Source organism: Stegodyphus dumicola, chromosome 7, assembly GCF_044657685.1.
Source record: "Stegodyphus dumicola isolate Sdum_Otavi_A_Nest chromosome 7, ASM4465768v1".
NCBI classification, from domain to species: Eukaryota; Metazoa; Arthropoda; class Arachnida; order Araneae; family Eresidae; genus Stegodyphus; species Stegodyphus dumicola.
Window position 1 is genome coordinate 47,815,289 of NC_140774.1, and position 27,192 is coordinate 47,842,480.

The window sequence follows — 27,192 nt, forward strand, 5'->3', positions numbered from 1 at the left end:
TCTTCTCTTCCTCAGCTGATTCTGAAAGTGATTTGGATAGTCGGAGTTTGGATAATTGGAGTTGTACATGAATTATTAATTTTATTTTCTTTATGTTTAAAAGTACTTCGATAAATTAAAGCTCTCCTTCTGTACTGAGGATTTTCTCTATTTCAGTGTAAGAAAATCACAAAATGAAATTAGCCAAAAAACTTTAGAATTAATTTGAAACAATACTACCACAAAAACCCTTTGGAAATTTCCAATTTTTCATATTTCGAGGTTGGCAGCTACGTTATGTACTTTCTATTCTTAATGCATTCACATAAAAAATTTTAATTAATGCATAAAATCTTAAATTTTAGTTCATTTTTCTTACTGGACCAACTCATTTAAGAGTAAAAATTCCAATGAAATATCATGTTTGTCTAATGTAAGATATTCTAACTCCACACTTTTCACTGGATAAGGAAAATTATTTAATTACTTTGAATTTTAATGCAAAAATAAATAAGTAAAACATTTAAGGTGATAATTGTTATTAGTAAATTTATTCTCTTTTGCAACCCACTGTATGCATCATTAATGATTTCTTCCAGTTTCTTTCAATTTTGTGACAATTTTGGAAGAAACTTAACCTTTAGTTTACAATGGCCTTCAACTCTTCTTGGAAAGGAAAATATTTCATGTTAGGCTTTGCATGAAAAAATACTTTTATTATCTTTAATTTACTGTAATTCTTAAAGCACAATAATTAATACTTTAATTTTTTATACACGCTGTTTCCTTTCCTTATCATAAAAGTTATTTAAGGTTAAAAAAAAATATATTTCTAAGCTTTCCATATTACACTGAAAAGAAGGGTCAAATTGATCGCTGTTGCGGTTCTAGTTATTACAGGAGTATAATTCCAAAACTAAAGTATTAATTGTTTTAATTGTTTTGAAATTTTACATTTGAGTAATTTTAGGAAAATTCATTAAGTTTTCACCTTAAAATTTAATACCACTGTGCAAAATACACAGGTGTAAAATTTCAAGGTAGCCAATTTGATTACTGCTGTAGTTCTAAACCATATAAGCTTTAGGCATTTCATAATAGAAATAAAATTAATGAGTTGATGACATAGTTTCTATTTTAAATAATTTTATTTGCATACTGCTTTAATTTACAGTTTTTCTTACAAGTATCTGATTCCCCACCCTCCCTGTCAAATAGTTTTGTTTTATGACTTTGGTTGAGAATAAACTTTCGAAGCTTTTACTTGGACAAAATTTCCTGCTCGAGGTCCACTGATAAACAGACCAGTTAACCAATTACCATAAACACAACCAGTATCAAGTCCTGTAGCATATGAATATTTCTGTAACATTCTCTTTGCATCATGGCCGAAATAAACATGTTGAGGGCCATGCCATAGTGAAGCCCATGGCTCACCTTCAGTGGTATTTTCTGTTGGTAACAAACCTCCATCCCAAAAATAATCTACATCTATAAGATTTCTCATATGAATCATGTCGTATGGCTTATTTTTTCCTAGAGGCTTCCCTGGAACAAGACCAGCATGAACTATGATGGCATTTAAAGACTGAAGAGATATGGTAAACGGAAGCTGTTTTAAGTATTCAGTCTCTTCCAAACTGAGATTTTTAATCCATGTATTATTCTCTTTTAATCTATAGTTTGGATCTCTTGAATTCAAATATTCTCTCAACACAACTTCATCATGATTTCCCCTCACAGAAAACATTGAATTTGAATTTCTGAATAAATTTAAAACTTCCTGGCTTTTGGGGCCCTTATTTACAAGATCTCCGACACATATTTTCAATGTTTTTTCTTTCTCAGCTTCATTTGTTTCTAATAAAATTTTTAATTCATCATAGCAGCCATGGACATCTCCTATAACTAGGATTTCATCAAATTTTTCCAGAAACAATGAATCAAAATGCTGATGAGGAATGGCTGGAGGAGCAAGATCGTAAACATAAGGAGGTGGATCCATAGAAATTGCCCTTTGAACCACAGCCAGAGCACATGCTGTCAGAGAAACCATTATCTTTCTCATATGTAACGAATTTATACCTGGGGGGAAAAAAACATACTTAGAAAATTAATATAGCAAAATGTATGAAATTTTATTAAGTCCACTGTATATTAAAATTGATATTTCAGAAATTGAAAGAAAATTATTCCATGGCATTCAATTACATAGCTAATTGATATTTCTTTTCGATAAATTTTTAAATTCTTTGGAATTGGCATGGCCAATTATAATGAACCATGTCCTCAGCTGCAAAACCGCAAATGATGCAGTTTTGCAGCTGAGGATGGTGGTTTGGTAAAACCATCGAAACTAGTCCTGTGAAAATTTTGTAAGTATAACGCTGATTTGTGTTGTTTGACTTCTGAATTAGTATTTATTCGGCGTGTTATTGTGTCTTAATTCGTCTCTATGTGTTAATTTTTGTTAAGAGATTTATTGTTTAATGTTTTTATGTTAAGAAATATGTATTTTTGGTTATTTATTTCTCTCTGTTTGTTATGCATTTTTGGTTATTTGCTCGTCTGTGTGTTGAGACAGCGGCGAAATTTTTCTGGTTAACATGATAGTTTTCACTTTGTTTTAGCTTCCTGATTTTCTTTAAGTGAAAATAGATAGTTGTGAACATGGACAAAGTTAAGGCATTGCACAATGCCTAGTTTGTGCAATTTAGATTGATGTGAACAAGGACAAAGTTAAGGCATTGCGCAATGCCTAGTTTGTGCAATTATCTGCTATTTTTTTCCAAGTTAAAATACATCAATGTGTACATGGACAAAGTTAAGGCAGTGTACAATGCCTAGTTTGTGCAATTCTGTTTTTAAGTTAATATAGGTCGATGTGTGCATGGACATCAAGTTTGTATAACAGGGCTGCTACTCAAAGAGGAGAATGAAATTCCCTGACTTTTCCAGGTATGTTTCGAGAAAATTCCAGTCTATCCGCGTAATGTACGTTGGCTGTGCTAAGAGGTAAATTAATTATGGTATTACTTGTACTGTGTAGCAAATTCACTTAATTATTCAATAAATCCCAGAGGACATTTATTCTTAATTATTCTTGGTACACTTTGTTTGATAATTTTGTTTACTTTTCCGCTTAAAAAACTTAATAAAATTTAAGATATACACATTGGATAACAACTGTACATTTTATTTAATTATTACTCATGATCATCCCCAGTTCAACACGAGGCTAATCCGGTTCTTATAAATCACAACGCAATGCTAAAAGTTAGGTTAGATTTTAGGTAAATTTAATTTGTGTGAGGTGTATTCTTAAAAGGCACCTTAACACTTAAACACAAATATAATTATAATAGTTGTTTTCTCCACTGAAGATTGAAATTTGATACTGCCCAATCTGGAATAAAATAAGGCTTTTTTTGCAGACATTCTGCAGCTAAACGAAAGAAAGAAATCTATTTAATGATATTTTTTTACTAAATTGAGGTATTTTATATTTATTTCGCAGCGTACATAAGGAAAAAATATGTGCATTAAATTTCATGATGTCATCATACTGCTAGAATTAATTTCAGGATTATGCCAGAGAAAATTTCCTGAAATTTGGAAATATTATTTACTAATGATAAATAAATTTAGAGGGAAGAAGCAACATTAAATGATATGAATAACATAAAGATAATTACTTAAAAATTTATTTAGAATAATCAACGATATTTTAGCGAATATAGTTACATATGGTTATCCTAGATGATTGATTACTATTTTTTTTATTTTACTGCAAAATGACAAGGTATTTATTAAAAAGAAAAGAAAAGAAAAAAAAGATTTTGCGGTAAAATCCTAGTATACGATACGGCCTTCGCATGATTTTGAAAATTGTCGCCAAGAACAAAATGACCCGTTTACTGCTCATCATCATGTCGCCAAATCCCGCTGTACCATACATGGAGATTAATTCTGAACAAAGAACGTCTATGTAAAAAGCGGAGGGAAAATTTGCCAAGGGATTTGACGACGGAACGGCCAGAATTTCCCTCTCCGCGATGTGTACAAGAAATTGAGAAACACGTGTTAAGAAGAAACGTTCTTTGACAAAAAAGAAAACTACGAAAATCCGTTTTTAAATTATTGCGAAAAATCCAAGAAGAAACGTTTTATCAAAGAACGTTTTTTCTTGAATTTTTCGCAATAATTTCAAAAACGGATTTTCATAGATTCCCCCCCCCGTCAAAATAACTAATCCATGAATTATTTTACTTGCGCCAAAAAATATTTTCTTTTCCTTTAGAGTTTAAAGACATTTTAAACAATATTCATTTTATGAACTCTTGATAACGTGAACTTCGACACCGGTTTCGAGCTTTGGCTACAGATACTATATCGCGCATGCACAGCTGTTTCCCGCTATGATGGAACCGAGCCACGTCTGTTGCAGAGAGGTTTTCCTTCTTTACAATACATATTTTTTTAATTCTAATCTTCATGGTACCGTATACTAGGATTAAACCCATTTTGTTTTATACGAGAACAGGTACTTTCTTTAGTTCATGCACTGCACATGCGATTCTCGAGGTTACTGGAAACCAAAAGTTGCGGAAAACTTCCTTGCCTTTCTAAGGCTGCTATCACACATCGGTTTGTTTCAGAAGAACAACTGTTTGGAACAATTTTTCGGCTTTGTCACAACAGCCAATCACCACAGATCGCTTTAGGGTTAACGCAGGGGAAACTGGTTCCGCATTACAAACAAGCTGATAGCATTCGAAGCTGATAGCTGATTGGTTGAAAACGAACAACCTGCAATTTTTTTGGAAAGGAAGGAAAAAGTCGCGCGTCTTTCTTTCAATAGGTAAACCAGGCAGAAAAATTGTTCGAAACAGCTGTTCGTGTGCAACAAACGCCATGTTATATGGGCCTAAAAAGACAATCAAATTGGAGCTGCGAAAATTGGCTCTATGCCAGCTGCCCGAATGACACTCACGTGATACACAATTCGCCCAAAAAGTGATCTCTTCCAATGTCGGCGCAAAACTCGCCTTTTTAGGCGGGATCGTTGTATGAAATTCCCTGACTTTTCCATATTTTGACTAAAACACTTAAATTCCCTGACTTTTCCCTGAATTTTTTGGTCAATTTCCGAATTCCCTGACTTTTTCCGGTTTTCCAGGTAGCGTGGCAACCCTGGTATAAATCTCTGAATTCTTGTTTTGGTTTAGTGTAGCAGGTGGAAGGTAGCATCATCTTGAAATTGGTGCCTGTTTTTTTTTCAGCACAAAAAAGGAAAATACCTAAATTAAAATAAAGGTTTAAGAAACTACTGTAAATGTAAGTTAAAATTTTGATTTTTTTTTTTTTAATTTTACATACATAAATGCATGTATTTTGCATATAAAAGGGAAGTACATTATTTACTAAAATGAATTTATACTAATATGGTAAGAAAAAATTTAAATGGTACAGCTTGAGTATAGAACCTAATTGGCGACTTTTGGCTGGGCACATTTTTTGGACGGTTGTTTTTCTGGTAACCCAGCAAATTCTAGAATACTCCACTTCGGCAACCCTGTCGCATTCCCATGTGTTTTAAACTGGAAAGTGTCATTTTCTTCAAAGGAGCAAAATATTATTATATTCAACAAATTTCTCGAAGTTGTAAGGGACATAAATTGGGCAGAGTATAGGATTTCTTTGTAAATGTATTATGATTTTGTAAACTTTACTAACTTTCCAGCATTTCTTTTATTTTTAATTTAAACATGTATTCTGAACTTGTGTTTTCAGTTTTATAACTCAAAACTTGCACTTTCAATATTGCTGCTTAAAATATGCCTCCATCTACTTGTGTATTTTCAAACTTTACTTTTAATTTAAACATGCATTCGTAACTCATTTTCATATTTTTAATTTAAACATGTATTCTGAGCTCCTCTTTTCAATTTTACAGCTTGTAATTTGTATTTTCAGTATGACTGGTAAAAATATGCCATTATTTATTTATTTTCAGTTTCACTGTTTAAATATACAGTCAATAGTCGTTAATCCAGACTTGTTGGGCCTTTCGCGATTTCGGATTATAGATCATCAGTTTAAATCTGGTAAGCTGGCATGCAGAAATTATAAAATTAAAAATGTAAAACCGTAATTTATGAAATATAGAACAATTATGATCTAAAGGGAATCAAAATTTACAAAAAAAAAAAAAAAATGCTTAATATTTGTTTATTAAACATTTTCTAACTTGTGTTTTCAATTTTAACGGCTTTTCCATGGCTTGGCGACCCAAAAAATCGCCAATGGGATCCTATACTCAAGCTGTTCCAAAAAAATTGGGTTTTCATCCGCAGAGAACTTCCCGTTGGCGCTTCGGGAAAGAACCCGTTGGCGCCGTTGCATTTTTACTCGCCAAGCTCGCGGTTCATCGGCGGTGAGCCGAGCCGCAAACGTGATATTTTGTAAACATGATTTTTAGTGCATGTAAATTCAAGTTAGCAGACAAAACAATATATTAAGCATATGGTAGTAAAAATTCACAGATAATAAGCATGTAGATGTAAAACTAACTTGTTAAGCGTGATATACGAAAATTGTATTAAATTCAAGTTAGCACAGAAAAGAATATATTAAGTGTAAGACAATATATATATAGGCATTTATAACGGAAATAAAAATTCATTTGAAAAATATAAATTAGTATTAATGTACTGAAATTAACCTGTTAAACGTGATAAACGAAAAAAATTTGTCTTGAATCCCAGTTAACACAGAAAACAATATATTCCTTACACCAGCAGTGGTTTGCTAATTTTCATGACCATGGTGATGCATCAAACTATTCTGTCATCTTAGATAATCAATAATCTTTTTTATTTCAACTTAATCATCTATTTATGTCACACTTGCCATCCTTTGAAAGGTTATTGTTAGAAAAGCATTAACTATATATTATCTTGTTAAAATTTTACGCCAGAAAATTGATTTATTCTCATAATTTTAGATGACAATAACCAATAATAAAAATAAAAGCATTACTTAGTTATTTAAATTGCTGGTTCTTAGAGCTGTTAATAATTAAGAACACAACGTGAACAGCAGTGTTACAAATTAGCATTCACCCCTCCCGCCGTATTTTCTTCCTTTCATCCCGAACCGAGAACCGGCATCTATCTACGAAAATATTTCTATCTATTCATTGTAAAAAAATTCAGAAAAAATAATAATAAATAAGAGAATAATAATATAAATCTGCAAATGCGAACAACGACAGTGATAATTCAACAAAATGAACACAAGAGGAATGGTTGCAAACTTCGAACAAGCGAATACGATAAATGCGCTGGGTTACCAGGTTTGAACTTTTATCGCGATGTTTACATTTACCGGGTTCTCTGCGGAAGTGCTTCCAAAAAATTAAGGCTGTACTCTATATGCGCCCTAAGGTTGCCAAATGCGGCGATATGTGTTGTGCAGTTTTTTGGCGTGTTCTGTTCTGCAATGCTTTTGGGGGCGATGTTGGTTTTTGTGGCAACCCTTTTTACATGGAAACTTTGGATTTGCTAGTTGGTTTGTGTGGTAATTAAGTGATTTATGATGTGTTGGCAAAATTTTAGTCACGTACTTGGTACAACTATTTTTTCGGGTGGCTGGAAATTCCACTTAATCAGAAATGCGATTTGGAGTTTTATTTGGTGGTGGTTTATATATTTTTTCATGGTACTATTGGGTTTCGAGGGCCGTAAAAAAAACACCAAATTATTGTTGATGCCAATGCTGCTAAAAATAACTGCGGCAAGAAAGGAAGTATAATAGTACACAACTATCTAAAATTGATGTTTTAATTTAGATGACAGGTTAATTTTATATAATACTTTTTTATTATTATAATTTATCTGAAAAAGGCTAAACATGACTGAATGGAAGCAAAAGAGTAAATAGCTATTTCAGATCATTATTATAATTTATAAAGAAATTGCTAAACATAATGGATGCCTGCATCGCTATTTCGCTACCGACTTATTGCTAAAGCATAATTTCATCTCATTGGTTGTTCAAACGTAATTTTCTATAATGAATGATGCCTTTTCTTTGAAAATATTCTCGGTAAAGTGCAGAATCGCTCACTTATTTGTTCTCCGCTTTTTACTAGGGTAAAAACAATTGGATTTTTGTCAATTTTCTTTTACTTTTTAAGTGAAAATAGCTCGATGTGTACATAGATAAAGTCAAGGGTGTGCGCAGTGCCATTTTTGTGCAATTCTAGGATTTTTTTTTAAAAGTGAAAATAGGTCGATGTGCACATGGATACCGAGTATGTGCAATTCTTAAAAACGCGTCAAGCAGTGGAACACATGAGCGTTCTTAAAAACGCGTCCATGCACTTTACCCAAAATTCTATTGCCGACTTTTCGTCATGGGTAATTCCCAAGTTGTTAAATCCATAGGATATCAAAAAAGGATTTAAAAATTAAACTAGTATTTCAATGGCATTTTAAGAAATATAGAACTATATAAACTTACGCAATCTGAAAGCAGCGCATACACTAGATTTGGCACGCTGTTTAAATGGACGCGCGTTTGCTAGATTTGGCGCTTTTGCGCATACATTTCACTGCAATTTTTTTACGGCCCTCAAAACAGAATACAGTCAAAAGTCGTTAATCTGGACTCGTCGGGACTTCGGCGATTCCGGATCATCGATTTTTCCAGATTATAGATCATCAATTTAAATCTCGTAAGATGGCATGCACAAATTCTAAAATTAAAAATATGAAACCGTAATTTATGAAATAAAGAACAATTATGATCTAAAGCGTATCAAAATTTACAAAAAAAAGAAGCTTAATATTTATTTGTTTACTTTATTAAACATTTCTTTCAATGTAAGTTGTTTCGTTTTATGTGCTAATACTTTCTCTTTAATTCTATAAACAGACATACTTTCTTGTTCAGTTACAAAGTTCTGCTGTTCAAGTCCTGTAATTGCTGTGCTGAGAATACGGACTGACTTGTCAATCAAAATTTTTTCATGTTCACTAACCTCTCTGTCACTTTCTCCATGCCTTTATCCATTTTTTGCAACAATTCCACTTTTTGTTAGATGGACATCGAAACATGCTTTCGCTTTGTAGATCCTTTGGCAGCCCCACAATCGGAAACTCTTTTTGACATAATCGAAAGTTCAAGTTTACTTTTATAAAATTGCTCTTACAGTCTACAAAAAATAATAAGCCGCATCCAATTCGAAGATTAAGGAACTACGCAATCATCAACATTAACTGAAATAGATAATTATATAATTTTAGCTTGCACCGTCCGTTACACATTAAACGCGCACACGAAAACATATTCTGCACTGGCACCATGGAGGTAGGAAGTAAGAAGGAGTCGCCCTAAACAAGTTTCTCCGTACCCTGCTCTGAAGCACCGGCGATCCCTATGTGGTGACCAAAACATTGGGTCATTTACCATTGAGTTCTATGGGATTTGACGCGTTCGGGTGTAAATATTTTGTAATTACGTCGCAAATATACATATAAATGTATATATTTTCTTTTTCTACAACACTTCAGAGTCCTAAGTATGTAAAAACAACATATTTTTAAACAACATTTCATTCTGAACGGAATTAAATGCTATACTTTTCACAGGACAGTTTTCTCAGAATGGTTTAATTTGAATGAAATATTTTCACAAGTTTTCATTAATTACATTAGAAAAAAAAATTAAGGTAATTCGATTTTATTCGGTTAAGGTACAAAAATTAAGATCAAAGTTTATTGTATTATTAATATTAAAATTATGCATTATTTCTTTTCTATTTATAGAGCTTCCTCTTAAAATACTTTTTTAAATATGACATGATTTTTTGGCTTCTTTTAAATCGAAAAATGTAAGTAAATTTATAATTAATGCTCTATTCGGATCATTTTAAATTAGAGAATTATTAGGAATTAGCGAAATACTTTAAATAGTACTTGACTTTCTCTGAACATTTCTGAAAGGGAATAATTTTTTTTTTTTTTTTTTTTTTTTTAAGTATTATTTAAAACTTGTAACCGAGTTATTATAAAATGTAAAGGGAATAATTCTTTTAATTATACTTATCAGATTTTTTTTTTTTTTTTTTTTAACCCTTCATTTCAACAATACATATTCCAAAACTCTTTATTACGTTCTTAAGTGCGCATCTTATAGCATTTGCTTTACAATACCTTTTAACAGATTGCTTTACAATACAAACAATTCTTACTTAAATAGTTTTATAACGTATTTGTCAACAGGATTTCAATTTATGTTTACAATTCAATATTAAGGTTATTATATATTTAGATAACATTTATAATCATTATAAATTAGATACATTTAATCATTAGATTTCTTCACAGTACTTTCACAGTTGTTTATAAGTAATAAATTCTTCATTTCAAATACATTTATAAATAATTTAATGAATATTTAAGTATTTTGTCAAAGGCAGATACATGCTTTTTGCAAGCACATGCATAAATACCCGTACATATTTCCTATTTATCATTTCCGGCATGTGCAAATCTTTAATTTCTGTGCATTCACTATATTTTTCGCGTAAAGTAATTTACACTAATTTAGCATACACCCGAAAGTTTTACATAAAAAATATATATGAATATAATTTGAATGAAAATTATAAATATTATTTTTAATACCCACTCAAAGGTCACTTTTTCTTCAAAATTCCTCCACGATGGCATCTCTCTCTTTAGGCAGATAGCCCTTGCATGCGTTACTCTATTTAATAAAAACTTAATCTGACCTATGTGCCTAATTACAAATATTTTAACATACATAATTTTACATTTACATTTAGCCATCAAGTTTCAAACTTTTCAAATCTTCTAGAAAATAAATTTTGGCAGATCTCTTTTAGCAATTTTCTTAAAATCTATATTTTTGTAGTGCAACAGCTTAGAATTTTATAAAACAAATTCATAATCAAAATCGCTGTTGTTAGTTATCGAAAAATAACCAAGATGTGATTTTTGCGTAAATGTCAGTAAACTATACAAATTGCTATTATCCATCACACTATGAATGTTTCTTTCATGCGAGAGTGTCCCTTTTTCGATTTCTATGGAACTGTCGTGTGTCGAAATACTATCAGAATCTTGTCAAGCGAGCTTCTGAATGTAAACAAAGAACACCCCGCCTGGTGACCCAAGCTTCAAAGCAGTGCTTCACTTCTAGCACGGAATGGCCCCTCCTCCCTTTCCTACCTCCATGACTGGCACACACGCATATGCTCGTAAAGGTCTTACGCGCACGCGTAAACGCCTATGCGCATGTGTGAACGCGGCGCATGCGCAGAAAGTTTTTAGCTTTGACGTTCGGGTTATGGGTGTCCGAATTAACGACTATTGACTGTAGTACCTTTTTCATTGTTCTTAAACAAGAGAAGCTGCTTTTAACAAATTTGTGGTGAAATTGTTTTCGTGATGTTTGAAATTGGTATTTCTGCTGTTCGAAGAAGCATTTATTTATGGTAAGTGCATTTTGTTTTATTCTTGTTCTTATTTAGTAGAATGGGAAGCACTTCCGCAGAGAACCCGGTAAATGTAAACATCGCCAACAAACCTGGTAACCTATCGGATTCATCCTATTCTCTTGTTTGAAGGTTGCAACCATTCCTCTTGAGTTCATTTGTTGAATTATCACTGTCGTTGTTCGCATTTGGAGATTTATATTCTTCTTCTCTTATTTATTATTATTTTTCTGATTTTCTACGTTATTTTTTCTGAATTTTTTAACAACGAATAGATAGAAATATTTTCGTATAATTAAAGAAGTTTTCGTTGATAGATGCCGGTTCTCGGCTCCAATTTTTATGGCGTAAAATTTTATTAAGATACTATATTGTTAATGCTTTTCTAACAGTAACCTTTCTGAGGATGGCAGGTGTGACATAAATAACTGATTAAATAGAAATAAAAAATATTATTGATTATCTAAGACGAAAGAGTAGTTTGATGCATCCCCATAGTCATCAAAATTAGCAAACCACTGCTGGTGTAAGGAATACAGTTCAAATAACTCTTGAAAAATAATAAAATGTATAAAGTTCTAGTTTTATTAATAATGCTACTACAGAAAATTTGATTACTATTGAAGGTTATTTGTATTGTGAAATATATTATAAAAAAGACAGGTTTATTTTTGTATATCACGTTTAACCGGTTAGTTTTACATCTGCATGCTTATTATCTGTGAATTTTTACTACCATATGCTTAATATATTGTTTTGTCTGCTAACTTGAATTTACATGCACTAAAAATCACGTTTACGGCTCATTGTCGATGAACCGCGAGCTTGGCGAGTAAAAATGCAACGGCACCAACGGGTTCTCTGCGGACGAAAACCCGTAGAATGTTATGTTCATTATATTTGTAGTACGAATTTCTGTCATTTTTTTTTTTAATTGTTTGAAATTTAGTTTATTTTGTTGATTAGTACGCAATGCCTAGATTGTGCAATTCGTAGATGTTTTTTAAAGTTTAAACAGAATGCTGTGTACACAATATTCTTGAAATTTACTGTTATGTTAATTTATTAAAGCGAGGTGTGCATAGTTCATAGATTCCTTCGCTGCCTAGATTGTGCAATTTGTAGATGTTTATGTTTAAACAGAAAGCTGTGTATACGGTATTCTTCGAAATTTATAGTTAATTTATTTAAGCTAGGTGTGCGTAGTTCGTAGATTCCTTCACTGCATAAATTGTGCAATTCTGCGATTTTTTTAAAGTTAAAACATATCACTGTGTACATGGATACTCGTCGAATATTTTTGGTTAGAAACTTTGTTTTAGCTATCTAAATTTTTTGTTTTTGTTTCGGATTTTTAGCTTAAATTGTGTGTTCAAAACATGGTTTTTGCAGACATTTTAAGCTAAATGTTAGAAAAATGTAAACAGAAAATTTAGGTAGTAATGTAGCAGGGTGAAGTATCTCACCAAAAATGTTTGCCGAAAAATTTGTCACTGCATTTGGCAACCTGAAGGCTGACATATAAGAGTAGTTCCAAAATTAATTTGAGCTCATACAGTGAAACTTACTTTTATGAATATGAACTGTTCCGAAATTCAACTCTGCAATTTCACTCTATCTCTTCTATTACTGGTTTCCTTCGTTCACTTGTACTTAAGTTTACAGCTTGGTTATTTGCAGAATCAGCAACAGTTTCAGGCAAATTGAATAAAATCAATTCAGACACTAAGTTTATTAAACTATGTTCATGGCTTAAACACCAACTCATAAAATAATCCAGTTTTTTCACAGAAAGCACCAAATTTTTTCTTATTTTTTCCTCCAATTTTTGTAAAGATTTTAATTCCAAAATAAGCAATTTGATATCATGTAAAGCTCTTAAAACAAAGTTTGATGTTTTCGCATTTTTTGGCCCTTGAAGTAACATACTTACATCAGTGATAATCCTTTTCACAAATTCCAATGGAACGGGAAACTGAAATTTGATAATCAACCTAATACTATCTTCAACCGATTCTTGCACACTATGATAGTTTTTGCCTTCACTCAGAACAGGACACAAAGAAAACATTGAATCAACAGCATGTTCAATCATATCCCTCATATCAGAATTATAAAATCGATAAAGAAATGCGTACATGTAAAGAATGTTAACTAAATTATACTGAACACAATCTGATGGTTTGACAGTAGTTAACTCAGAGATGTTCTTTACATTTAAAGGAAAAGGTGGCGGCAATGCAACGTCATCATTCTCGGATTTATCATTAGCATCCCTAACCAACTTCAAGTCCGTAACAATCCACCATGCTTGTTTCAAAGGAATAATCGTTTCCAAATTATTTTCATCCTGAATGAACTTCATAAATTGGTCCTGTTGCTCTTTACTTAAGTTCTGCCATAAAATATTTTCATCCGCATTATGTATATCCAGACTACAAAATTTATCTTCAATAGTTTGTTCATCAATCTCAACAGATGTATCTTTCCAGCGCTTTAAAATATTTAGCATCTTTTCCTTCTCTGCAGAATCAAAAGTAGCTTCCTTTAAAAAAGATTCAACCCATTCTCGATAGAATGCTTCACTGCACGATTTGTGTTCTGGTCGTTTATAGCAATGAGAACAACAATATTTCCGACTGCATTTGGGGCATGAGTACTTTCCATTTCCTTTCAAACAAATGTCACATTTTTGAAGACCTGAACTTCGAAAATCCATATTAACCACCAAGGAGGTTAGAATAGACCTTGTTAACCACCATACACTCGGCAATAAATACTACGTACGTTGCCAACTGCAGAAAGGTATTTATTTTGAAAAATCTTGAATATTTTTTTTAAGAATAAAAAGTAAAGAATTCGATGTATCGTTAATAAATACATGTATGATATTTTTCAAATACATATATTTAAAAAAAAGGCTTAACATTCACGTGCGTTAATTGTTTACACAATTTTACTGAAGTAATTTCGCGAGATAAGGACCGCGAATTCACGTGATGATAAGTCAGATGACGCGTAAGGAATGAATTATTACTCTCGAATTCTCTCAATAGTCTGGTGCAATGTTAACAAACTATAAAAATTAAGGGCAAAATGTTAATACATTATCACAGATAGCAGTACAAAACCTTGGTCCAATTTTTACTGTGCGGTGTTACCCATACAAATGCAAGAGAAGATCACTTTACTTAAGACATATTTGCTCAAACTAAAGTATCCACAACTCTTCTCATTACTATTAAATTTTAATCTGAATAATATTTAATTTTCTTATAATAAAATGCGATGTAAATATATAATATCAAATTCTTTAAAATAGCACTGCATACATTACAACAAATTTATGTATACTGTTTATAAATTATAATTGTATATTATAAAACCATTTTTAAACTAAAAATGAATAAAAATATTTTGCATATGAGTTGCATTGTTAGCACATCATATGAATGAATATAAAATAAAATGTACGTAAACAAGTATAGTTAAAATACAACTTTACTACTTCCTCAAAGTAATGACTAATAAAGAAAATAACTTTTAATGCCAAAAAACATCTACGCAACAGCAGATTAAAAAAAAAAAAAAAAAAAAAAGAAAGAAAGAAAAAAAATGGAGAGTACTAATACTTATTATGCATGTCATTATTTCAGTAAGTGCTTGTACAACCTTTCCTGCCCTTACTAATTTTTACACTGATTTCTAGCCTTTTGGTGTGAAAAACTTGTCCAGATTATGATTTACTAAAAATTAGCTTTATCTCAAGTGCACATCCAATAAATGTCATAGATTCTCAATAGGAATAAGATATCTTGATTGTGAGTTCCTTCTCAAATTACGAAGCAAAAATAATTTTATTACATGTTTGTTACATATTTTGTTATATGTTTACAATCATTCTCCTGTCAAAAAAAAAATGAATATGCAGTTCCATCTTTGACTCACTGATTGGTACGGTTAGTTAGGTTATTTAAATATGGCAAAATATACAAGGGTTTTCTGAATCGAAAATGGCTTGAATTCGCATTACATTTGGGAAAAATCATGAAAACTAACCATGCAACCAGCCCGTTTGCCTGGATCTGAAGCAAAGTTGAGCAACCAGCATATAGGTATTAAACATTTGGCCAATGGTAAGAAAACTAATTTATAAACTATCACCTGATAACACATCATTACCTAATTCAATGAAGATAGTGTATCTCTAAATCATAATATTCATCATATGTCTTTTATCCAAATCCAAAATATTAAATTTTATTTGATCTGAATTTTACCAAAATTCCATTAGTTTGCTGATATAAATTTTTACCAATTCAAACTTCTTATTTTATCAATGTAAAGTTTTCTTCCAAATACCTCGCTCCAAATGTATGCTTTATAAAGTACACTATGAAAACTCTGACAAGTTTTACAGTACTTGTACTGATGTTAAAAGAATATCAGAACTCAGGTCTCAGTACTTAAGAAGATTATTTTTATTTATTTGTAAATTTTGGTTTAATCATTTAGGGATGGTAAAAGAAGTTTCTCTTATGTAACTACAGAGATGGTCTGCAATGGGTTAATTATATTCCTTTTCTCTCTCTCTCTTTTTTCTAATGCAGTTATTGAAAAACAACTAACATTACAGATGACAAATTTTGTTCATCTCTAAATATTATATTAATTATTAATATTAAATAGTTATACATTAATATTAAATTATTAATGTTAATCTATAATTATTAATATTAAACCACAGTCATGGACAGATAAAATCATTTCAGGCACAACAGAAAACTTTCACATATCAGAATGCATAACAATTCAAAAATTAATTATTTCGCTAATCATCTCATACTATTTGTTATAAAAGCTGAACTGTTATTTTTTTTCATAACTTGGATCACGCAATGCATAACTGTTTACGACATGTTATTTTTAAGCCCACTAATACTTTTCTGCATTATTTTTATACACTCTTTTGATTCCTTAAGGGGGAAAAAATGTGTATTATTTTATTCTAAATAATGCATTTGTTCAAATACTTTTACGTCCCCCTGCATCTCAATGATACTTTCTCTCTCACATAGAATTTTTTTATTATCATACTTTGGCCATTTGTATATAATTAATTCTAACTTGAAACTAAAATCGATACTCTTCTGTTATTGGGACCAGATCCAGAAATGTATGTATATATTAGGGTTCGTACACATTCTCTTGCATGAAAATTAAGGACCATAAAAAAAAAAAGGTACTTTTCCGTTTCGCCGGCGCAAATCTCGCCAAGCAGACTTTGTTGGCGACAACATACAGTATACACATAAAAAATGTTAATTCTAAGATTTTTTTTTTTTTTTTTTATTGTGAAGGCATAAACATTTTAATATGGTTTAAAATTTTGTAAAAAGCCAATAAATAAAGACAATAAATTTGTAAAAAGACATTAATTTAAGAATTTACTATGATTTCATGGTTCAAAATCCTGATTCGCCGGTTAGTATCACGTGACCCCAAGTGATCTCATCTCACGTAAACTACGCTACTAAAATTTAATTCGCTCAGTAATTATCTACATTAATTTTAAGTTAAATCTTAATTTGGAATACAAGTTTAAATGCAAGAATTATTTCAATTCGTACGAATAGCTTACTCAGAAATTATGTAAAACCGCAGTGCTTTACTTTGCTAGTGCATTCTCATTAGAATTGATGAATTTAACACTTGATTTCGCCTTCGGATGAGCGGTGTAATTGCATTCTAATTGACTTAATTACCATGAATTGTCTTGGGGGATAAAATTTAAATATTGTGTAAAAATTCTATATTATTGTATGCCAGTATTGAAAGAAACAATCTGATAAGAAATGGCTTCAACTTGTTTTGAAACTGAGGCGTAAAAGGTTACCAGCGAAGATATTCCGTCTGGCATCAGTTAAACCATTATTGGCGACTTTATCGTTTGCGCCGGCAAAACGGAAAAGTACCAAAAAAAATTAAGGACCTATCAGCAAACAAAAAAAAAGAAAAAAAAAACGAGTAGAATAAAGCAATTATCCATTTAAAGAAACTAAAAGAAGTGTATATTATGCACTATTATTAAATTCAATTTAATACTTAACATAAAACAATTTTAAAAATTAAACTAACTCCCTACAAGCTATGAAGTAGATAACATTAAATTAAGAACATAATTTCTTAAAAAACATGTATAAGTGTATTTTACACTAACAACAGCCACAGATATTTTAGAGATTTACATGATTATTATTTAACTTATTTGTTATTTATTTAAACACAGCCAACTACTATTATAATTGCAATGTAAGAATATTTTGCAGATTAAAATAACACATTTGTAAACATACAATTTATTTCTTTGGTTTTTTGAAAGATACTAGAATAATAAACTATACAATAAAAGATACAAAACATTTATGCTTTTTTAAAATCTGAAATTTTTTCAGATATTTTAACATCTAATTTATTTATGTCTATTTCCTTTTCTTTAACTATTCTTCTAAGTTCATTTGCTTTGATAAACAAATCAATGTTCCTGCTGGTCTCAGCTTCATCTGCTAAAAGCATCTATCGAAGCTGCTGCTGATCTCATTTCTTTATTAATTTCGATATTAAGAATACCTCCAGAAAATTTTATGTAATCAAATACTGTGCATTGAGCAATGTATGATGAGTCACTTAAATTTTCAATTTCAATTGCTTTATTTACAGAGAAGCCCCTTTCCACAGAGGCCTGTCCATGTGACAAGATAAGAATCATTTTCACTACTTCCCATACTTTAGAATAGTGAAAATCATGAAAATAAGAAGTGAGAAATGTGTCAAGAGATAGATTTTGAGGATCAAAAGTAGAAAATTCATGTAAATTTGCCTTAACTACTTTGTCTGGAATCTCTCCAAACTGCAGCAGAATTTCATCACAATTATCTTGTAAAACACGTTTATTCCGCGTTAATACCGTTAGAACTATTTTCATTTTGTTCTGGGCTTTTTCTGGACTTTTAGCCATCAACTGTGGGTCTAACAAGATACATTTCGAATAAGAGAATAATTTATTGGACATTTAGCCATTAAGTGTTATACCATTGTTAAGACACATTGTTGACCTTGTTTCAATGCAAAACTTGCAGCTTGTGAAATGTCCTTACGGCATTTATCATTCATTAACTGCTCAGCATTGAATCCCAAATAAACTTTACTTTTATCATAACAATTTGGATCATTAAAATTAAATTTATAAAGATTTTCTGTTTTAGTTATTTTTGAATTGAATATTTAGTTATTTTTGAATATTCTAGTTTCAAAATTTTAAAGTGCTAAAAGCAATCATTTACAAGTTTTAAGATATCTTCAGCAAAAAAGGGAATAAGTGGTTTATCGCTTTGATAATATTCAAGGAAAGGCAATAATATTTTTGACAGAGAGAGAAAAAAAATTTAATTTTATAAGAAATGTTTTATCCTTAGTTGCCTCCAAAATATTTGAGATGGATTTCAATGAATTTTTTTTAAACTGTCCCATTTCAACTTTTATAATGTATAGTAGCAAGTCATCCCATATTTCAATGGCTCTTTCAACTGCTGGGACATTTTGCAACCATCGGTAAAAGCAGAACTTCACAGCAGAAAATTTTAATTAAAACATTATTTCTTTATCTATCAGATGATGGAGCAAAGATAAAAATTCTGCAATAATTGGTTTTATTGTTAAACAAAAATGTATGAATTTTTCTTACGCATTATATTTTAACACTTAAAAAATGTACTATATCGATAAAAAATTGCGACATCGCGAAATATTCTAGGCAAGCATTCCTGCAGAGATTCCGTTACATCGCTAAAATTGCCATAAGAATGCGATATTGGCAATACCATGAACACGTTTTCTCTGTGTAGCAACCATTCCGCTTATCGGTCATTTTCTTTTAATTTATTAATCTTCCGTTTCTTTTATTTTTTCCTTATCATTTCAACACTGACTTTTTATTCAGAATTTAGCTTTTATTTTAATTTCTAGTTATAAATAAGTGAAATTAGCTTAATAACAAAAGATAATTTCAATCATTATCACAATGAAATTTTATATCGACCAACTATTTGGATAACTGATGTGATATTAAAATTCAATAACATTCTTCTGAACACAGTATTCCTTTTATAAAAATACTTGGTAAAATTCTAGTATATGGTGCAGCCTTGGCGCAATTTTGAAAATTATCGCCAACACCAAAATGACCCATTTAACTACTCATCGTATATGTCCCGTTTAATGCTTATCATAAATTTTCCAAAAGTAGCCAAATCCCTTATGCAACAGATACCTTGTGCATAGGATTAAACCAAATACTTAATTGCCTATTGAATCTTCAAAACGTATTTCCAAACTTCACTTTTTTTGGCTAGCGTTACCGAATTTGCCCTTGGTGACCTAAAATCGAAATGGAGCCAACAGATTTTCCGCAAAATCAATAACAGACCCTCTGCAGAAATAAACTCATAATCCTGATATCCCATACATATACGTGCAAAAAAATAATAATAATAAACTCCGTAGAAAGTGATCAAAAATTAATTTATGGCTTAATTCAAACAAACACAGAAATTAAGGTAAGCAAAACCGTGTAAAAACAAATTGAAATGATAAAACGAAACTTAGCTTTCATGTGAATTTTCAGCGCTGATTCTCCCATTCTAGAAATTTCAATTTGTTTCAGACAAAGGATTGTCATCCATCAATATCCAGTCTTTGTAGTCAGCTTGATGAAGCTACAGTTTATTGAAAATGCACTTTCCAGGCATCTCGTTCCTCTTGGCATCGGAGGGGTTGTGGCCTTCCAGGTTGGGATTGTTCTAATTTTGGCAAATATTTTCAGAATCCCCCCTTTTTTTTTTTACCTCGAGCATCTTCATCATACTTTCGCCTCTTAAAGAACTTCCAGCTTCACGCTTTCATCACAATCTGCCTAAATTTATGGATAACACCTGTTTTGAAAGACTGGGTAAATAGCCAATCAGACACCCGATACTTTCGTCCTAGGGTAGCTAACTGTTTTTTATCGTTTGCAACGCAAATCCGCCAACAGATTGGTTAAGAGCCGTGTAATTTTAATTCCATACTCATGAGAAATCGCACTTCACACTTAGAATGGCAATCATTAGAAATGATAAGAAATGTCAAATGAGCAAAATTAAGGACCGTTTATTCATTTGGACCAAAATTAAGGACCAAAAATTATTTTTGAAAGAATTAAGGACTTTTAAGGACCACACGAACCCTGATATATGCATGTATGGATGTGTGTGTTCATGTATGCATCTATATGTACATACGTATGTATGTGTGTATGCACATACACACATATATGTACATACACACATGCATACATACATACATTTCCTGAATATGGTCGCGATAACAGAAGAGTACCCTAAAATATATTACATGTTTGAATCTTCAGATGTGATATATATTTATTTATCCATCAACTAGAAAACATAATAAATTTTTATGAAGCATTACCTCCTGCCCTACCTATATACGTAGGCAAGAGAGGTAATGTTTTTGATCCAAAAATTCAATTGTGAGTTTTCAGTGAATACGCACAAATTAGACTTCTCACAACACACTTTTAGTATTTTTACCATGTCTGTCTGTGTGTGACAATTTTTGATACTTTTGTATTATCCCATCAACTTTGAAAGTTGGCTATAATAGAACCATGAATGTTGAGATCCTTCCAACATTGCATTAATTGTTCCTGTGGAATTTAGAACAAACCGAAGTATCTTCATTTGACTAACAATGAATAACTGGTCCGTTTTGTTTTTGCACTTTGTAAAAAACCTTTGTCGAATTGTACTATTTTGTTAGGCCCTCCAATTTTGTTAGAAGTTCAGTTTAGATTGCATACAAACTTCAAAACAAGCACAAACTTCCAGCAGGATATAGCTCTAATTGATTACTGTTCTGTCGCCTATATTCAGCTGATCACATGTTTTGATGGTAGAATCTCATAAATTTAAAGCTAATGCACTGGTTGCTGTTCTATATTCTTGTATTGAAGCTTTCTGCATTCATATAAAGAGTAGATTATATTTTATGTAAAACTGGGTAACCAGAAATGGTACTATATTTCAAGCCCATAACAGTTTTTAATCTTCAGACCACAGGATCAAAAAATGTTGATCATTGTTTTTAAATGCAAAGGGAAAAATGCAGCAATAGCAGCTAATGTATGCCCTTGTTGGTCAAAAGAAAAGGTGACTTGTTAAGAATCAAGTGGGATTACATAAAATGAAAGTGCCTATATGAAGAGTGTGTTGTTATACCAGGCTTATCCATAAATAGTGCTAAATAATGCTGCCTAGCAACAGTATCATGGTTGATGGGATAATACGTAAGTACCCAATTTTTTCATCCATAATAACTTTTATATCAAACTTCTAAAAATTTATATTTCTTGTATTTAAGCTTTCTGCATTCATATAAAGGGCTGATTATATTATGCATAAAGTGGTCAACCAGAAGTGGTACTTTACTTAAAGCCCATAACAGTTTTTAACAGCCTGACTAACAGGATCAATAAATAGTAGCATATTTACCATATAGTCTGCATGTTAAACTTTGCAAATCAGTTTTGCAATAACTGCAATTAATGCACGGAAACTATGATTTCAATTGTGATCAATTTTGCAAAAACAGGGGGAAAAACCTCCCCCCCCAGTTTTTATGAATTTTCGTCAGAGGGTTAATGGGCAACTGGAAGTGGTAATTTACTTGAAGCCTATAACAGTTAAAAAAAAAAAAAAAAAAAAAAAAAAAAAAAAAAACTATACTAAAATATAATCTAAAGCTTTTTATTTTAGTGTTTAAGGCTTTTACATCAATGGGAACAACATATTAGATTTTGACTAAAATTAATAAAGCAGAAGTGATAATTTACTTGAATCTCTGAAAAGATTTTTGTGAAAAAATATTATGATATAATCCAAAACTTGGCAAACATTATCAAAGCATTGGAGAAAAATAGCAAGCATTGTATTCTGATACCTAAATATCATAAACCTATATATGCAGATGAATCTGAATTCAGACCTGTTGATACTACAGGAATAATGATACTTTTCCATTATGCACCTGCCATGCATTTTGGAATATATAAGCATAATGGAAAAGTAAAGTGTGTTTGTGGGTGCATAACCGAAAAGCAGAGTCGTAGCTAGGGTTTTCAGCGCCCAGGGACAACTGAAGATTTCGTGCCCCCTACTGCTTGCCAAGGATGGAAAATATTTAATTAGAAAATGCCGTAACATCAGTTTGGAACCCCCTGGAATCTGCGCCCAGGGACAGATGCCCCCTCTAGCTATGCCCCTGCCGAAAAGTACCTTTTATGTGCGTGTGCAGTCTGTAAACTATTCTTATAACTAAAAATTATTTATACAGAAAAAAAAAAAAAAAACCCGCCAAAATGCATCTTATGTACATAATGGAAAACTAATGAAATAATAGAGACAAAAAATGAATTATTTGTTTCCAAATATTTATTTAAAGTATAAACAATTTTCTTAAGTTAAAATCCAATTAAATTATAATATTGAACTGCCTAATAATATACAATGTTTAATAAAAAAAAAATAAAAGGACGAGCTTTTGATTACGCTAGTATTAATTTAGAAAAACTAGATTTTACACATGGCCAATAACACTTAAAAAGTGTAATTCTAAATTTCATATTACAAACTTTCTATTTATTAGAACAACAAATTACAATTTGTTTACAAACAATCAACTGTATATGATACTTTACTTAAAGCTGAATACTATTGACTTAGATTATCGACCTTAAATTGTAGCTTAATGAAAAGAATTTCGTTCTGTAATGGTAAGCAGTCACAGTAAAAACCAGCCTGAAAAATTTTTTTAACTATAATTAGTTTCTCTGCCTAACACAGCATTGCTTCTATCTGAGAAGTATGAAGCTACTTTACTAGTACTAAGTTAAACCACAACCCTGCAGTGCAGTCCACAACCCAAATAACTTCTAAAAGCATTGCAAGCACCCAAATAAAGAGAGGCTGTTTTGTTCTTAAGTAGAATTCACTGAAGGGGGAAATTCCTGTAGTTACTTCTTTTGTAGTGCTGATTGCGGTTTAATCCTAGTATCCGGTGCACACGGGATTTGACTACTTTTGGCGACTTTATGATGAGCAGTGAAAACGGGACATATACGATGAGTAGTTAACGGGTCATTCAAAGAAAATATATAGTTAAACATAGTATGTATATAGTATATATACTATGTGTGTATATACATATACTATGTGTGTATAGTATATATATAGACGTTCTTTGGGTCATTTTTGGTGTTGGCGATAATTTTCAAAGTCGCGCCAAGGCTGCACCGTATACTAGGATTTTACCCTGATTGCTAGTGTTCAATTTAATGGGAGGGGGGGAAAGAGGAAAATGGTTGATCTTTACAATATGGTAACTGGTAGTTTGGCGACATTTTGGAGGCGATAAAGGTTACTACCTGGGACTTTGGTAATAATGCGAGCAGTACTCAGTTCCGATTACGCATTATTTTGTGTGAGGAAAATGAGAGATCATGGGATATGTCATGTGATATTAATGGACGAATTACGGTTCTTGAATCGGAAAAGGGGGGAAATCGGGAACAAATCTGGAAATTTTGTATTTGGTTTATTCTGTGTTGTGTGAAACAGTGTTCGTGAATTTTTGGATCCCATGGCCGTAACTAAAGAAAAGTTTATCGGACACGTAATCAAGATTCTGAAGAAGATTAGGTAAGTTAGTATTTTTAATTATTTGAGGATATTTTTATGCATTGTTCTAAATGTAAGGTGGAAAGGAATTTTGTATTATTGGGAAAATTCTTATTAGCAATGATTTAGTTTAAAGTACTTAGGATTGTAAGGTAATTTTTATTAATTTAATGTATGTGCTCATTTATATTTTAAAGTAGTGTTTTTGAATTTAATTATATTTTAATGAAATGATAGTTATTTTGTGAATTTTGTGTTTGTAGGAATTTGGTATACGTTTAAGTTGAAATAAACGTGCATGGAAATAATTTAAATATTTGATATTAAGTATTTGTAATGCTTGCGGTATGAATTCGTTGGTGACGTGTATAATGTAATAGATGATTTAGAGGTAAAAGTTTTTGGATATTTTATTTATTTTATATGTGGAAATGTTCATATTTGTAAAGGGTAAATACTTTTTCGCGATCAGGTAATTTCATATATGTTCTTTTTACCGGGTTTAAAGATTGAGAAAATTGTCATGTATTTTCGTGAAATTTTTCTAATTTATGAGAAAAAAGCAGTGTACATGGATATAGTGAAGAGTGTGCGCAATGCCATTTTTGTGCAATTGTGGGATGTTTTTTTAAGTAAAAATAAGTCGCCGTGTACATGGTTTATGTGTATGTGTTATTTTGAAAAACGCGTAAGGAGTATGGTATTGTGCACTTTTTCCCAATTTTGCAGTGAATATTTGTCATGATTAAGCAGTTTTGTTTGATAAAATTTCTAGCATAAGTGTAATTCGGCTACTAGATTGTTGGAAGAAGTGTTCAGTAGATAAAAAGAAAAGAAACATGTCTGTACTTCGTGAAGACAAAATGGCGGCGGGGAAAAAAAAATAGAGGGTTGCTGTAGGAGAGTTGGTCGCCACATTTTCACCAAAAAAACACCAAGTTACCATAATGTAAAGATCAACCAGGAAAATATGCTTCACAGTAAACCCTTGACATATAATTAGCACTAAGGCTAATCATATGTCAAGGGTTTGAGGACAACAAGTATACTCATTCGGATGAATCACTGTGTGATTGTTTTTCTTAAACCGATTTAACTCGGGCGAATCAGAAAGAGGGTTCGAACACAGAATCAGCGGGATTTGCGGGCACATCAGATTTTCTTGTTTATGCTTTGACTACCACATTTCGATTTGTAGTTTTATTTTTCGACAGGAGATTCATCATATTACTCAGGCACGAAAAATAATTTCACACGGTAGTATGTTAAGATCAGAGGGAGCTATAGGAATATGCTTATGATATATGCTAGGCTTTGAAAACTGGATTTGCAATATAGGTTAATGGTTTAATCCTAGTATCCGGTACACACGGGATTTGGCGACTTTATAATGAGCAGTAAAAACGCGACATATACGATGAGCAGTAAATGTAAATTATTGAACATATTTATTGAAATTTGGTACAATCAATCAGCTTTCAATCGAATGTTTTTATTCAAAGACCTTAACAATTAAGACTTTTATTTGAAATTTTATTGAAATTTAAAAAAAAAAAAAATTACCTTTGTTTTATTCTTGAATCTACAGAATTTATGCTAATCGTTTTAAAATTCCATTAACATATTGTCCACAGCAAGAAATCAACTCTTCTAACGCAAATCGCAACTGTATTGCTGATAATGTTTACAAAAACAATAAGGAAATGTAAACAAAAGATCGTTGCCATTCTTGCAAGAGAAAAACATTAATACGCCTTCTTCAATTGGGATTAAAGACTTTGGGATCAACCAGTTACCAGTATCATGCATCAAAGATGACTGAGTTACAATCCGCGCATCTGGTACTATCTGAAATTGAACTGCGGTGCTTAACCACCAGGGTGCCTGGGCGCCATAGCGCTACCCGGCATTTCGGATACCCGGCTCTTGGCTGAATTTGGCGAGTTTTTGGCCGCCATCTTGGATTTCAGAAATGCGCCAAAAAGCGCATTTCGAAATCCAAGATGGCGGCCAAATATTGTTTTCCCTATCCGAGGGAAGTGGACAGGGAAAACAATTCGGAACTGCCAAAAGGAAAAATTGAACTTACCCTTGTTCATGTTGACATGATGACGCCTGACATTCCCTATTTCTTCAATGTTGTACAACATAGTTAATGTTATATTACTAAGCATGATATGATAACTTACTAATTGTAATTCAGTCTAAAGTAATAGAACAAGAAATTTTAATTAACGTGTACTTTAACGAGTGAAATGTTTTGCATGAAACGCTATAGGGCGAAGAAGTACTTATGCTCAAACTTACACAATCGATTTAAAAGAAAGCTTTCAACCTAAAAATTTGACTTGCATGTAATTTCGGCATTATATTATTTGGCATTTAAATTAATAATGAATTTATATTTAAATTAATTATGTTATGCAGGTAAGTGTATGATAGTTAAACATGATATTATGGATGAGAAATGAAAAATTAGAACATTTATTAAGGTATTTGTAATATATGCTAAGTTCTTGTTAAGAAACTTATTTTTCAGTATATAGCACTCATTTTTTTTTTATTAATTAATCAATTTGAACATATATTTTCTATTTTTCCCTGTGTTAGAATTTCAATTTTTTTTAATTAATCAATTTAAACATACATTTCTTAACTTATTTTTTAATATGCAAGAATTTCAACTCTTTTAATTAATCAATTTAAACATATATTTCTTAACTTTTGTTTCAATATGTAAGAATTTCACCTTTTTTAATTAATAAATTTAAACAAATATTTCTTAACTTATGTTTCAATATGCTAGAATTTCATATTTTTTAATTTATCAATGTAAACATATATTGCAAAATGAAGGTACTTACCCCTAGATGACATTGCTTGTACAATCTT

General features: G+C 31.3%; 2 protein-coding genes across 2 annotated transcripts; both read right to left on the reverse strand.

Moving 5' to 3' along the window:
- Positions 1–1,108: 1,108 nt before the first annotated feature.
- Positions 1,109–27,192, reverse strand: LOC146996173 (uncharacterized). Its single transcript, XM_085820158.1, has 2 exons — positions 27,165–27,192; positions 1,109–2,064 (listed from the first exon to the last, which is right to left on the reverse strand). The coding sequence occupies exons 1-2, from the start codon at positions 27,175–27,177 to the stop codon at positions 1,205–1,207; spliced, it is 873 nt and encodes a 290-aa protein (XP_085676284.1). The 5' UTR covers positions 27,178–27,192; the 3' UTR covers positions 1,109–1,204.
- Positions 1,928–14,299, reverse strand: LOC146996174 (zinc finger HIT domain-containing protein 2). The gene is made up of 2 exons (XM_085820159.1): positions 13,440–14,299; positions 1,928–2,064 (listed from the first exon to the last, which is right to left on the reverse strand). The coding sequence occupies exons 1-2, from the start codon at positions 14,223–14,225 to the stop codon at positions 2,059–2,061; spliced, it is 792 nt and encodes a 263-aa protein (XP_085676285.1). The 5' UTR covers positions 14,226–14,299; the 3' UTR covers positions 1,928–2,058.